Source organism: Carcharodon carcharias, chromosome 8 (genome assembly GCF_017639515.1).
Source record: "Carcharodon carcharias isolate sCarCar2 chromosome 8, sCarCar2.pri, whole genome shotgun sequence".
Lineage (NCBI taxonomy): Eukaryota > Metazoa > Chordata > Chondrichthyes > Lamniformes > Lamnidae > Carcharodon > Carcharodon carcharias.
In genome coordinates this window covers 150,661,601-150,677,793 of record NC_054474.1, presented here as the reverse complement: position 1 = coordinate 150,677,793, position 16,193 = coordinate 150,661,601, and the positions used below count along the sequence as shown (strand labels likewise).

General features: G+C 43.7%; 1 protein-coding gene across 1 annotated transcript in view; it reads left to right on the top strand.

Annotated features, from left to right (window-relative positions):
- Positions 1–16,193, top strand: part of ciz1a (cdkn1a interacting zinc finger protein 1a) — a 61,329-nt gene that overhangs the window by 20,072 nt on the left and 25,064 nt on the right. Inside the window, exons 4-8 of the mRNA XM_041194463.1 lie at positions 2,056–2,182; positions 3,371–3,476; positions 12,335–12,420; positions 14,271–14,332; positions 15,696–15,875. Of these exons, the coding sequence (XP_041050397.1) occupies positions 2,056–2,182; positions 3,371–3,476; positions 12,335–12,420; positions 14,271–14,332; positions 15,696–15,875 (561 nt within the window). The remainder of the gene's footprint in view (positions 1–2,055; positions 2,183–3,370; positions 3,477–12,334; positions 12,421–14,270; positions 14,333–15,695; positions 15,876–16,193) is intronic.

Sequence of the window (16,193 nt, the reverse complement as noted above, 5' to 3'; positions counted from 1 at the left end):
GCAGGTGTAATGCTCTGCAGTGTGAATGCTCACTTTTAGCATTTGATGATATGTTTATATAGCAATTTATGTTTCCATTGCATTTTTTGTCGTAGGAAAAAAGACATTTCCAGGAGTAGTGCATAACGAATGGACTCTGAATGGGGTTGGGAAGGAAGATGGGACAGGGAGTGTTCAGAGAGGATTTCGAGTAAACTCCTCAAAAGAGGCTGTCCTCTTCCCATGTGCTGATCTTGGACAAAGAAATGAGCAGGGGCAGGCAGTAAAGAGGTGCATTTGCCTCTCAGAAATATAGATGGGAGAAATTTGAGTCATGGATAACTTTATTTAGATGTCTTAAAGCATCATTTCCTCCTCCAGTGCTAGTGGTACTTCTCACAAATGGGCCTTGACCTGTATTATCTGGAAGTTGTTGTTCACACTGCTCTTGCAGGTAGTGAATGACATGCCAACAATAATACCAATATCAACAATCAAGTATGCAATGCATTATAACAAGAGATGAAAACTTTTAATGTATTTCCACTTTAAAGAATACAAAGAGGTATCAGAGAGAATTTAAAATCTTGAGCTTCATTTTTAAGTAAAAGATTTAGGTGATCAGAGACAAAAAATTATATTATGATTTTGTGCATAACAGAACAATGTGCCATTGGCTCTTTAGTAATAGTGTTCACTGGTTTTATCCTTTTGGATCTACGGTGTCATATTTGATCCCATTATGTGCTTCCAACTACACATTCATGCCATCACCAAGACTGCATATTTCCAATGCCGTAACTGCCAGACTTCACCTGTGTCTCAGCTCCCCTGATACTGAAACCTTTGTTCATACCTTTGTTACCTCTAAACTTCACTAATACAATGCACATCTAGCTGGTCTCCAGTGCTCTATCTGAAGTCATCCAAAACTCTGCTGCCTGTATCTTGCATCAAGTCCTTTTACCTATCACCTCTTGTGCTCACTGAATGAACACTGGCTCCCGGGCAAGCAAAGTCTTGATTTTAGAATTCTCATCTTTGTTTTCAAATCCCTCCATACCTGCCCTTCCCTAGCTCTAATCTCCTTGAACCCCACAACCCTCCGAGATACTTGTGCATCTAATTCTTGCCTCTTGAGCATCCCCACCATTGATGCTCCACCATTGGTGGCCTTTAGTCATCTTGGACCCAAGCTCTGGAATTCTCTCCGCCTCTCTACCTCACTTTTTCCTCCTTTAAAACACTCCTTAAAACCTACCTCTTTGACCAAGCTTTAGGTCATCTGACCTGATTCTCCTTGGCGTCACACAATGTGAAGCGCCATGGGACATTTTATGTCAAAGATGCTGTATAAAAGTTGTTGTTGGAAAATGTTTTGCTATGCCAAGTAGCTGCTGCAAATAAAACATTCATTTTTGCATTTCTGCAGATTACTTTGCGACCAGCTCCTTCCCAGTAGAATTTCTTTGTTTTTGACTTGCAGTGGAGCTTTGACAGTATCACTGTTTGCACACACTGTTGACATTAAGCAATTGAGGAGTGAATACTGTTGGTAGTAGAAATGGTACAAGTTTGCATCCAGACAACAATTAACAATGCTTGACGAATATCCTATTAGCAGGAATTCTTTACAAGCGTTGTACCAATTCTAGACATTCAGAACACAGATGTGTTACACACAGTTGCTGTCATCTGGATATGATTGTTAAAAGCAACATCCCAAGTTCCCAAAGACCTTGGGAGCTGGCAGACATTTTGACTTAAAGGCTCATGGTGGAAGATATTCACTGCCAAACAGCTTAGTACCAGCACTGCGATTGCTGTGTAAATGCACAATTAGGCTAGCACCTTTGCATTTAAAGAGCTACTCAACTCCATTTAAAACTCTCTTCTCAGTCTGATATTCAGAACCATGTATGTGTTATGGATAAATACAGCCAGTGACATTGTATCAGGGTGCACCTTTACTACAGCTTTATTTTGGATGTTGAATATTCCTGAATGATGCCTGAGCCCATGATTTAGATTTTTGTGCATGACTTTCCACTGAACACACAATGTTCTGATGTGCAGGATTTCAAAAGAATGCAGGATATGAGAAGGGACCGCTATCCTCCGCGGGAGCCATTCCGGCCAAAAATGGATGATAAACGTGATGCTAATAAAACTAACGCAGAGTCTGTAGCAAAGGAATCAACAGGTATGAAGTACGCACAAAAAGGGTATGTTAGTACCATTTATAACTCAAAAGTCTTGTAATCTACTGCAAGGTAATGAAATAGAAAGGCAAACCAAATCTTTTTTGGTACTGACTTTCTGATATTATTTGCCCCTTCTAAGCTTTTTGTGTATATTTGCTGATGCTCAAATAAAATATCTCTAAGAATCATTCTCTTTTTCTAAGAGCTACAACTACAAAGTTTACAGTAGAGTTTGGGCACTTGTAGATGTGATGGCTCATTTCAGGCAGGCCTCTTTTAATATAAATATATATATATATAATATATATATATATATATATATATATATACATATAACATCACACATGCATAGGACATCGCCAGCATGTATATACCATGCAGGGGATTGTTTGGCTGATGAATGGAGCTGATGATGTGCAGAAATTACATCTTTTGAATTCACTGCACCTTTAGTAATAAGGTTTTGGGAATCCTTGGAATTCTCCCTATAACCCTTTCCATTTTTATTCTACAGTAGGAGGCAGAGCCTTTAGCCATCGTATTCCTGCACTCTGGGATTGTCATTCTCAAAGATACTGCCTGCCACTTTCTCAAAAACCTGCCTTTTAGACCACACCTTTAACACCTCCCATAACTTACCGCACACTTATTGACCTCCAGTGCTCTAGGATGTTGTGTAAATATTTGTAGGTGCAAGTCAGTCTCCCCATCACCCCTAACCCTTTCAGGTGCATGCACTATTGTGAAGCCCATAGTTTGTCAGCAATGGAAGGTTGTCAGGGAGTAGTCCAGAGTGACCCTTTTCCTTCTTTCTCTTTCCCACCCCTCACAACCCCTCCCTTTATTAAATTGTTCCTCTGTATTGAATGTAGTGTAATGGCAGGCTTAAATAACAAGCAAACTTTGAAATTACATAGGTTGTTCACCTTTGCCTTGCTGCTTTACATTTACATCTGTTTGCCATCATGTTTATATGTTGAAATTGTAATACTAATTGCTGCAGTCTGAAACCATTTTACTGTGCATGAATGTGATCTGGCAACTTTCTTAACCCAGTCCGTTATAACAAAAGTAGATGAGCCACAGAGATTAGTATGGTCGGCAGCTTTGAGATAAAATTAAAACATTGGGAGAGTAAACAAGTTTCAATTGTGAAATCTTAATTGGAATTAATTGTTTTTCATCAGATAACAAGCTTGCCGACACTCAAAAAGCAGCTGATTATATATCTCTGAAAACTGAAGACTCTTCACAAACTGACGAACCAGAAGTAAAAAGGAGAAGACTTGGGAGGTATTGTCTCTGCTTTTCCCACCTATCTCTGAGGCAGTGACCTAATGCTGGAGCATCATGTCAAAGGCATCACCTGTTACCCAGTGCTTTGTTGAAATGTTCATTCAACACATATAAGCCCAGGCAGCGGGCATCATAGGAACAGGAATCAGCCATTTAGCCCCTTGAGCTTGTTCTGTCATTCAGGGTGACCTGTGACCTAACTCCATTTACCCACCTTTGCCCCCTATCGCTTGGATTTCTATTCACCAAAAGTTTATCAGTGTAAGATTTAAAATCAACAATTGATCCAGCATCAATTGCTATATGCAGAAAAGAGTTCCAAATCTCTACCACCCTTGGCCTTTGGAACTTTTTCCTAACTTCACTCCTGAAAGTCCTGGTTCTAATTTTTAGGCTATATTCCCTCGTCGTAGATTCGCCAAACAGCATCAATAGTTTATAACTACCTTATCAGTTTCTCTTAATACCTTGAAGATCTCATATCAGAAATTGTCCTTAATTTTTTAAATTCCAGTTCTAGTTCATAGCAATTCTAGTTTATGTAATATCTCTTCATAATTTACCCCTTGGAGTCCAGGTATGATTCTAGCCCTGTACTCCAAAGCCAATATATCCTTCCTAAGGCGAGATACCCATCAGCACACTTTTTTTTATATTCATCCACGGGATGTGGGCTTCGCTGGCTGGGCCAGCATTTATTGCCCATCCCTAGTTCCCCTTCAGAAGGTGGTGGCATGCTGCCGCCTTGAACCACTGGAGTCCATGTGGGTGTACCTACACCACAGTGCTTGTAAGGAAGCGAGTTCCAAGATTTTGACCCAGCGACAGTGAAGGAACGGCGATATATTTCCAGGTCAGGATGGTGAGTGACTTGGAGGGCAACTTCCAGGTGGTGTTGTTCCCATGTGTATGCTGCCCTTGCCCTTCTAGTTGGTAGTGGTCATGGGTTTGGAAGGTACTGTCTAAGGAGCCTTGGTAAATTCTTAGTGTATCTTGTAGATGGTACACATTGCAGCTATGTCGCTGTCAGAGGCAGAGGGAGTGAATGTTTGTAGATGGGGTGCCAATTAAGCGGGTTGCGTTGTCCTGGATGGTGTCAAGTTTCTTGAGTGTTGTGGTAGCTGCACTCATCCAGGCAAGTGGGAAGTATTCCATCACACTCCTGACTTGTGCCTTGTATATGGTGGACAGGCTCTGGGGAGTCAGGAGGTGTAGCCACAGTATTTAAGTGGCTAGTCCAGTTTAGTTTCTGGTCACTGGTAACCCCCAGGATGTTGATAGTGGGGGATTCAGTGATGGTAATGGCATTGAATGTCAAGGAGGGATAGCTGGATTCTCTCTTGTTTGAGATGGTGATTGCCTGACACTTGTGTGGTGCGAATGTTACTTGCCACTTGTCAGCCCATGCCTGGATGTTGTCCAGGTCTTGCTGCATTTGGACGTGGACTGCTTCAATATCTGAAGAGTTGCAAATGGTGCTCAACATTGCGCAATCATCAGCAAACATCTCCACTTCTGACCTTATGATGGAAGGAAGATCATTGATGAAGCAGCTGAAGATGGTTGGGCCTAGGACTCTACCCTGAGGAACTCCTGCAGTGATGTGCTGGAACTGAGGTGACTGACCTCCAACAACCACAACCATCTTCCTTTGTGCTAGGTATGACTCCAACTAGTGGAGAGTTTTCCCCTGATTCCCATTGACTCCAGTTTTGCTAGGGCTCCTTGATGCCACACTCAGTCAAATGCGGCCTTCATGTCAAGGGCAGTTACTCACCTTGCCTTACCTCAGGAGTTCAGCTCTTTTGTCCATGTTTGAACCAAGACTGTAATTAGGCCAGGGGCTGCATGGCCCTGGCGGAACCAAAACCAGGCATCAGCAGCTTATTGCTAAGCAAGTGCTACTTGTAACACTGCTGATGACCCCTTCCGTCGCTTTACTGATGATCAAAAGTAGACTAATGGGGCGGTAATTGACTCGGTTGGATTTGTCCTGCTTTTTGTGAGTACAGGACATCATACCTGGGCAATTTTCCAATTGCCGGGTATACGCCAGTGTTGTAACTGTACTGGAACAGCTTGGCTAGGGGCACGGCAAGTTTTGGAGCACGTCTTCAATACTAATGCCCGAATATTGTCTGGACCCATAGACTTTGCACTATCCAGTGCCTTCAGCCGTTTCTTGACATCGCATGGAGTGAATCGAATTGGCTGAAGACTGGCATCTGTGATCATCCACTTGGCACTTCTGGCTGAAGATTGTAGCAAATGCTTCAGCCTTGTCTTTTGCACTGATGTGCTGCCCTGCGCGCGTGCGCGCGCGCCCCCCCCCCCCCCCATTGAGGATGGGCTATATTTGTGGAGCCTCCTCCACCGGTTAATTGTTTAATCGTCCACCACCATTCACGACTGGATGTGGCAGGACTGCAGAGCTTAAAGCTGACCCATTGGTTGTGGGATTGCTTACTTCTGTCTATCACTTGCTGCTTATGCTGTTTGGCGAGCAAGTTATAGCTTCACCAGGTTGACACCTCATTTTTCGGTATGCCTGGTGCTGCTCTTGGCAAGCTCCCCTATACTGTTCATTGTTGTTGATCCCCTGGCTTGACGGTAATGGTAGAGTGGGGGATATGCTGTACTATGAGGTTACAGATTGCATTTGAGTACAACTCTGCTGCTGCTAGTGGCCCATAGTGCCTCATGAATGCCCGGTCTTGAGTTGCTAGATCTGTTCAAAATCTCTTCCATTTAGCACGGTGGTAGTGCCACACAACACAGTGGAGGATATCCTCAATGTGAAGGTGGGACTTTGCCTTCACAACGAGTGTGCAGTGATCACTCCTACTGATACTGTCATGGGCAAATGCATCTGCGGCAGACAGGTTGGTGGGGATGAGGTTAGGTAGGTTTCTCCTTTTGTTGCTCCCTCACCACCTGCCGCAGACCCAGTCTGGCAGCTATGTCCTTTAGGACTCGGCCAGCTCAGTCAGTGGTGGTGCTACCGAGTCATCCTTGGTGATGGACACTGAAATCCCCCACCCAGAGTACATTCTGCGCCCTTGCCACCCTCAGTGCTTCCTCCAAGTGGCGTTCAACATGGAGGAGCACTGATGAAGGAGCGGACTTTGCAGGGTCGACAAGGCTGAGTTTGCGATGTTTTGGCCAATGTCGGGTGGTCTGTCCAGTTTCATTCCTTTTTTGAGACTTTGTAACAGTTTTGATAGAACTAAATGGCTTGCTAGGCCATTTCAGAGGGTATTTAAGAGTCAACCACATTGCTGTGGGTCTGGAGTCATGTAAGCCAGACCAGGTAGGATGGTAGATTTCCTTCCCTAAAGGGTTCACATTAGTAAACCCGATGGGTTTTTACAATAATCAACAATGGTTTCATGGTCATCATTAGATTTTTAATTCCACATTTTTATTGAGAGCAGGCCAGGGCCCTCCAGGTCTTGGCTGTCCAGTGGACGCCCGCCAAGATCATCACAGACAGGGTATAGCAGTCACCAGGCTGCCTCCACCTCCGCCGTGGGTGACTGGGGAGCATCAAAACGCAGCAGCAGAGTTAGGAAAGTTGAGATGTAACTCTTTTGAGTACAAACCCGTTTCCATCTGTTTCAGATGAAGTTACATTGTTTCATAGTTTGCCATTGTGAGATTTGAACTCTTGATCTTGGGGTTACAAACCCAGTACCATAACCACTTGGCTATTTAAGCCAAGCTTATAATGTTTCTGCATAGCCTGGGCACAGGTGTTAATTACTTGTACATACTCTTCATTATTGTCAAAAAACTCCCAAGGATGTCTCCCTGTCTGTGGCGCGTTGTTCTGATGAGCACTGTTCATGTCACTCCGATGTGAAACCTTTCTGCACAAGATAAAGGCAGGTATCTCAGTCCAGGGCCTCTTCCCTGTGCTTTGTGCAGCTTTCAGATAAAGTGATAGTCCAGCCTCTCAGCTTGGACGCATTACTGATGCCTGCACCCCGACGGTGCTTGTCATTGCTGCCAGAATGTTGTGGGCAAGCGTCACAGAATACCATCATTCTCTCAGTGTGCTCTCAGCACCTTTAAGTTGGGGCTGGTCCCTATCCTAGTATCTGTGACCAATGACACAGTTGCTGAAGGAGGAAAAAGGATCAAATGCTTTTAAAGTTTCATGGCGACATCTGTATGATATGACTCAGATCACATAGCGGAGGCAAGCTGCCCTCAGCCAGACAGGAATCAGACATTTACAGAGGCTATGTGAAGATTTATGGAGTGTCATCACTGCATGTCATCACCATCCTCCTGCATTCGAGCGACTATTAGGGCCTCCACTGCGTCTCCATGACAGGAGCATTCGCACAGAGGGTAATCGTGCTGTCATAAGCCAGACTTAAGTTAAACATTCACAGATGCAATTTGAGGATCTATGGTGTCTCCTCACTCCATGTCGTCATCGTCATCCTCCACAAATCTTGCAGCTATGAGGGTCTCCTGAGTGCACCGGCCTCGCACTGCAACAGGGAAAGGAACTGGCTGTGGAGGAGCTGGAGGTCGCCTCTAATGAGGATGCCACTGACAGGGATGACTGTGAGGAGGTCCTTGAAGGTGATGGCCTCAGCGCGAGGACCTCATCCCAACATCATTGCCTTCGAGGACCTCCTCACGTTCATCCCTGTCAGTGGCATCCTTATCAGAGGAGACCTCCAGCTCCTCCATCTCCTCCTCAGCCAGCTCCTCTCCCTGTTGCAGTGCCAGGTTGAAAAGGGCACTGTAGGCAACAATGATGCATGACACCCTCTGTGGACTATGTTGCAGGGCTCCACCCGACCAGTAGGCACCGGAACCTCATCTTCAGCATTCTGATGATCTGCTGCACCAAGTTGCAGCATGAGCCTCGTTGTACCTTCATTCGGCTGCAGTCTGTGGCTGCTGCAAACACGTCATCAGCCACATCCTCTGTGAGTAGCCCTTAAACCCGAGGAACCATCCCTTCAGCTTTTGTGGACCTGGAAGACTTAAGGGATCTGTGACCGACATAGAATGTAGGAGTTGTGCACACTCCCTGCAAAGCTGTGTGCAGGATCTGCAGGATGAATTTGTGGTGGTCGCACACTAGCTGCGCATTCAGTTGACCATGTGTTGTGACAGAAATCCGAGCGCCACATGAGTGCAGTCGATGGTACCCTGCACCTGTGGGAAACCCAAGATCTGGGCAAATCCAATTGCTTTTGCATTTTGGCTGTCCTGGTCCCAGGTGAAATGCGCAAAGTTGTGTGCCCTTGTGAAGATGACATCTGTGACCTCATGGATACGTTTTTGGGTGGAACCTTGTGATATCCCACAGAGGTCACCTGTGGAGCCCTGAAAGGAGCCACTGATGTAAAAATTGAGTGCCATGGTCACTTTCACAGCCACTGGCAGTGGATGTCCTCCATGTTCCCGCGGTGCCAAATCCTGCAGTAGCTGGCAGATGTGACTGACCGGTTCCCCAGACATGTACAGTTTTCAGTGACACTGGTTCTTGGTCATCTGCAGGAAGGAAAAGCGACGGCTTGCTGTGTCTCTTCGGTGGCGTGTGCGGGAGCCCCAGCCGCCCCTTCTTCCAGGGGTGCTGTTCCTCCCTCTGCGCAGCCAGGCACCTCAGTCGCTGCCTTCTCTGCTGTCTTCGCTCTCTAAGTCATGAGGCATTCAGCTGGGTTACCGTGCTCCATGATCTTGCTGTTGTACTCCTGCGGGACGAAAAAGATGTATGGGTTATGGGTGTACTAAGAACCTGTCTTGGTTGAGTCTGAAGGCCCCTTAATGCACCCAGGAGAGTGCTGGCCACCACTTGGTTGGCCAGAGATTAGTGCACTGCATAGCTGCCTGAAATGCCACCCACCTCTGCCCCACTCCACCCGACCAATTGGTGGCAGCTCTGCCTATTGGACTGCATGCTATGTTCTCAGCTCAGGCGCAGATGTTCTCCTAACTCACGCTGCAAGGCTGCACTGTTGGCTGGATGGGGGAGTCTGGTCCAAACTGGGATGATGACATTGCAAGGTGCCATGAGCACCTCCACCAGTGACTGCTCCATGGCCAGCTTTAGTGAGGAGATTGTACAACGTGCCCAGTCGTCCAACTGTTCTACAGTCCACTAAAATGCTAATTTCTTTGCAGTTGTGCCTGAGGGGTGAAAAGCCCTGGGGCACTTGGTGGCACTTTGATGCCTCTGCATCACTTGAGTGGGCAGAGAAGCTAGAGGCCTGACTCCAGTCAAATCAAATAACTGTGCCTGAACTGCCTCAGCTGCAAAAGATGATCACTTTATACAAGGTTTCCCTAATGCATGGCTGCTTCCCTTGCCCACCCAAAGGGGTGCTACCTTCAACCACAGGGCAGCCCTTGCCCCCACCCAAGGCACCTCAACTTTGAAGTCCAACAGGCGACCTGGGAAAGCGCTTCGCAACATTACTGTGTACTCGGCTGTGAGTTCACCTCAAAGCGTAGCCCCCAAGTGCACTTATTGCATATGCAATGGGTTGGGGGGGTGAGTCCGGGGTGGGCTGGGCTTACAATGATATACAGATGTATTACAATGAGGTTCCCAATGTCTGATGGTAGGAAACACAGATGATCACAAACGATGTCATGAAACCGATTTTTGGCCGTTTCGCATTATTGTTCACTCAAGCCACCGAACACGTCCGACACCAGCAGGCACAGGCGATTCTGTTCTCAGTCCTTGGGAAAGGGGCGAATTTAAGCTTTACTCCAGAGAATTGTTTGTATTTCACTGAGCTGTGATTTTTTTTTCAAAAAATAAAAACAAGCAAATGACATTTATCTAATCAATCTGGCCTTAATACAAATCTATTTCCTCGGAATAATTTTGTTCCAATCTATTGTACCACTCAGATTCAAGACCTGTCAAGCAGATATCTGCTCTTTATAAGTTTTCCCCAGAACCTTGCAATCATCTGGGAGTGAGTCTCCTTAGGGAAAATGATTTGAAATAATTACTATTTGCTTCAGCTGCTAAATGTAAGCATTAGCATATTGGAAACAAGGAGCTATATGTGTGACCCTGTGAAACAAGACTGCTGGCCTCTGATAATGCTTTGTTAACTAATAGTTCAATTCATGAGTTTCTAGAATTCTAAGGCTTAAAAAGACATCTTTGTGCTTCACAGTTTAAGCTTTGTAGTAGTGAGCATGTTTTCAGGATTTGTAATCCAAGCAGAATAAAATAATTAAGATGCATACTTTGTTTAAAAAATGGATGTTATCACCAGACTTGCTTTATAATTTATTTATAAATGTTATAAATTATATTTTAAATGCTACTCAAGTGGAATGTTTGTTGAAACAAAAATAATATTATGGTTTCTAGTCATCTTTCATTTTATTTGAAAAAAGCTACTGCATAAGCTTGCAGATAAGACACCCACACCCCCAATGCCCCAGAACATGTCATCCAACCAGTGGAACCACAACTTGTATTAAATAGCACCTTTAAAGTAGTAAAACATTGCAAGGCATTTCAAGGAGCATAATTACACAAAAATTGTCACAGAAACATTAGGACAGGAAAGGTGTAGGTTTAAACACTATCCTAAATGAAAAGAAAGAAATAGAGAAACAGAAGTTTGGGGGGGGAATTTGAGAGCTTAGGGCCTTGACAGCTGATGGCATGGTAAGGTGAAGGGAGTGCCTTTTTGTCTGCCATTGCTGCCCACTTCAGAACATTGATGTTTAAATGGCTTTTACTAATTTACTACTTTGTTTATCAAGTTGGGTAGTCTCTGGTTTTAAAGCAGCAGAGCAGCCACTGGGGCTGGAGTCCAGAGGGAAGTTTGTTAATTATTGTATCACAGAAGTAATGGAACAGAGCAGCATCTGAGAGAAATTTACTACTATGAAGAAAAGGAAGAAGAAAGGCTTGAATTTATATAACACTCTTCATAACCACTGGATGCTCAGACCACTTTACAGCCAATTAAGTACTTTTGAAGTGGAATAACAGTTGTAAAGTAGGAAACAAACAGCTATGTGACCAGATAACCTGTTTCTGCGATATTTGTTGATGGATAAAGATTGGCCAGGGCACAGAGATAACTCCCCTGCTCCTCTTCAAAATAAGGATCTTTTACAGTCATCCACCTGAGAAGACAGATGATGCCTTGGTTTGAATTCTCATCCAAAAGGCGGCACTTCACACATTCCAACACTCCCTCAGTGCTGCACTGGACATGATTTTTGTGCTCAAGTCCAGGATTGGAAAATGAACCCAGAACCCAGAGACAAGAGTGCTGCCAACTGAGCCACAACATACAGTGGTTTGCTAATACAATTTGGTCTGTTATTAATGTAACTGCTTCTGGGAGGAAAAAGTGAGGGAACATGTGACTTTTTCTGTCTATTATTTCCTTTACCCCCCTCATCCTTATTTTTTTGCCCCAAACAGGGATAAATATTTGAAGCTTTATGCGGTAACATGTTATTGGAGTGTTCTATTTGAAACTTGTAAAACTGTATTTTCCACTCCCATCTTTAAAAAAAGTGCACATTTGCTCTTTGCATCTCATTTGTGTTAGGTCACATTATGGAGTGGGTTTGTAATTATGTGGCCTCCTTTGCTATGAGCATACGAATTAGGAGCAGGAGTAGGCCACTTGGCCCCGCCGAGCCTGTTTCGCCATTCAATAAGATCAAGGCTGATCTGAATGTAACCTCAGCCCCACATTCCTGCCTACCCCGATAACCTTTCACCCCCTTGTTAGTGTTATATGGAAACAAAATATGCAGTTACCATTTTTGCCTATTGCTGTCTATAATACACTATTGGGTTAAGTTTAAAATAAGTTAATTTCTTCTGCCAACAGTGAAAATGATGATCCCGTGATACAGTCTGGTGCTGGGGACCCGACTGCACCCAAGAGCCAACTGAGAGGAGAAGACGTGGGAAAAGGTACTGCAGAGATATGGAATAGATGTGAGGAGGAAGGTTCATATTAATTGCCAGAGGCTAACTGGCCAACACATCATCTACATTTGACTACCAAATGTAACATTCAGTGTTGTATTGCAGATGATGCCCCCCCCCCCCCCCCCAACGCCACTGCCCCTAATTTCAAAATGAATAATGCCAGGTGCACAAAGCAATACTATTACTCCTCACCTGAAGAGTGGGTTTTGTTAGCATCTGCAAGATGGTCATGCCGTGGCTCAGATGCAGTAGAAATGCTGAGACTGGAAATGGAGCCTGCCCATCGAGGCTGGCTGAGCAACCACTTGGAAAATTCCAAACCTGCTATTGAGCAAATGAATGCCTGGCCAGTTAGAGAAACTGTTGTGTTCGGTGACATTGGTTGAGGGAGAATTTTGGGCCAGGTTGCTGGGAGAATTCCCTGTTATTCTTTGAATAGCACTGGGGAACCCAAAATGCCCAATAAGACCTGAGTATAATGCCTTAACTGAAGGACGATACTCACTGCTGCAGTGAATATTGGTCTAGATTATACACACAGGCTTCAACCACATAGCAAAGCTCACAAAGAAGCATTCAAATGATCAGGAGAAGAGTTACAGTTGACTTTTAGAGTATCAATAGAATTATGTTATTCAATATACTGCCTTTAGATTTGCTAATAATACTTGAGATACAGTAACATCATGGTAATGTAGAGAGCTGTGGCGCTGATACAGCAGCATTGGTGTTTAATTTCCTGCAATGGTTTTCTTTAATAGTTAATTAGATGGGCTAAACAATGCAGCCCAGATACAGCAAGTACTTTGAATGGCAAATGGCATGTTGGGGTTTTATTGCAAGGGGGTTGGAGTGCAAGAATAAAGAAGTATTTCTACAGTTGTACAGAACTTTGGTGAGACCACACCTGGTATGCTATGTGCAGTTTTGGTCTCCATAACTTATGGAGCATCTCCAAGGGCTTCCAATGAATTACTTTCAAAGAATAGTCACTTATGTGAACAAACGTAAGAGCTAGCCTGCACACAAGACCACAGAAGCAGCAAATGAGATGAATGACCAGTCAATGTGTTGGATACTATGTTTATCTAAGATTGTATGGGTCTAAATATTGGATTTTAATCTGGCACGTTTTATTTTATCATTTTTGTTACGTTAGTAATTCACTTACCGGACTTGCTGCTTTTTGTAGCACAGCCTGGTTTTAGCTCTGTGTGACAGTGAATCCTAGAGTTAGTTTAATGGAAAAAATTCAGGATATTGTTGAAATCATCCTGGGCAATTCATCATTCCTGGTTTAGAGATACTTTAAGTTTGTTTTCAGTGCTCTTATCTTGATGGGCGGCTGCTGTTCTCTGCATTGCCTGTTTCACTTAAAAGAACACAGGGTTTGCAAGTCTTTCCTAACAGTTTCAGAACTTGTTTCATAATTAGAAATAGACATTTTTATTGGAAAATTTTGCCATGTTATGACCAGTCCTAGACTGATCTGGTAATGGCTGGTGCATTCAAATAAGACAAGCAGTCATAGAACCCTAAGATGAAAGCAAAATACTGCAAATACTAGAAATCTGAAATGAAAACAGAAAATATTGGAAAAGCTCAGCAAAACTGGCAGCATTGGTGGAGAGAGAAACTGGGTTGACGTTTCGTGTCGGTATGACACTTCAGAGCTCTGAAGAAGAAACATACGGATTCAAAACGTTAACCCTGTTTCTCCCTCCACAGGTGCTGCCAGACCTGCTGAGTTTTTCCAGCGTTTTCTGTTTTTAAATCATAGAACTCTGTCGCTTGGAAGGCAGGTTCATTTTTTTAAAATTATCTATTCACAGAAACCAGCGAATGTGAAGAGAGTGGAGATCAGAATTTGGAGCACATTGCAGCTAACACAGAGGTAAGAATAAATGCATTTCTCCCTTCAGCCCTTAACCTAGTGCCTGAATGAAGTGCAACAAGCCATAATGTTTTACTGGAAGCCAAAGCTGCCCATGAAGGTGTGCACCTTTTAATTGTTCTGTGTTAGAAACTACCTTGGCTGATCCTGCTCAATAAAGAATGACCAAGACCTAACTTGACTAACTCCCCATGGAGCCTGGTTAGAAGGCCATGAATTCGAGTGTAAAGGTTGCTGGTCATGTCTGCTATCATTCCTGAGTTTGTTCTTTTCGTTTTTGCAGACTGCTATGAAATGTTATATGGAAAATGCAGCTTTTTCTATTGAGCAAACAAAGCCAACAACTAAGGCTATACATTGTGCAGGAAACCACTTGATTTAAGAAGTAGTAGTGATGACAAGCTTGGATTTCAAAAGCCTGTAGATTGTAAAAAGGGAAGGCTGAGAGTGGTAATGATTTCCAGCTTTGAGGTCCTTAGAAGAAATTATACTTGGGGCAAACAAAGCCAAAAGACAAACATCACCACTATTACCTACTGAAAAAGCATTGATGGAAGTTGTTGCAAAATCTTCATCCAAGCAGATCCCACCCTAGTGCTATAAAGAAGGCACAGAGCAGGATCAGCAGCAAGGAAAATGTTCCTGGGACTTTCACTCAGTAATGTAATTTACTGGTGAATCTTCCTTGTGTTGCTTGTAGAGAACTGACACTGGAATTAAACGTGGATCACCAAGGTAATGACACCCATGAGCATTGGGTGTCATTGATTCTGCGCATGTGCAAAACTTGGAAATATCACAAAAGGTTTCCTTTGTGAATTATTTTGGCTTCTCTGTGTTTTTGTATATTTTGGTCAGCTGACGCAGGAAACTACAGGGCTTCTGAAAGAAATGGTAATTTGCTTTGTGCTACTTGCTGGTTGGTGAGTGGTAGCTTCGGGGTCCCGGGACTTCATTGCTTGTTTTTCTGATGGTTGTTTATTTGTTTTTTTTTTGTTACTTTTGATTTGTTCATATTTAAGTAGTTGTGTACTCAGTAACTTAACTTCTAAGTGACTATTTGAGCTCAGCATGTGGTCCTGTGCACTTTGGAGGTGTGACACCTTGGAGACCATACCCTTCAGGTGTGAAGGACCTGAGGCTACAGGCAGGTGCCGAGCGCTTAATTATACTGATGTATATGGAGCTATCATCATTCATGATCAGACAAAACGAGCATTATGCTCTTTTAAGCTCATCCTCTCCCTTCTCTTCCCTACAATGATTCTCTCTCCCCACCCCAACACAAATGGTGGCAATTCCTCTTGGAACATCAAGCAAAGCATTCATTCAGAGAAAGTGAGTGAAAATATGTATCTTACAGATGCTGAGCACCGTGAGTACACTGAAAGTGACAATCCAACAGAGCAATGAGAGTCGGGCAATCAGTACGTCGGCACCAGACTCTGGGGCCAAGGGCAGTGAGGATTCTACTGAGGAGATGGATTCTATGCCTACCAAGTTCATCTGTTACATCTGCAATGCTAATTGCTGCAATCAAAAGGTAAAGAGAACAGTGATGCCGCATTAACTGAATGAATATAGGTGAAGGGAGTCTATGATCAGTGGCCCAATGCACGCCTTAAGATAGCTATATAACTGGCTACAATAGGCAGACAGATTGACTATAATGTTGATGCAATTGACCAATGAAACATTTTTGTCTGGAATATTGAGTTAACAAAAGGAGAAAAATAAACTCTTTCCAGTTTTCATAAAAGAGGAATTTCCTGGATGTAGTAAATGATTTTAGTAATCAATGTTTGTAATGGGAGCAGAGTTCTTTCAAATAGGAATCCTTCAAATAAGAGAGTTTCTGTAT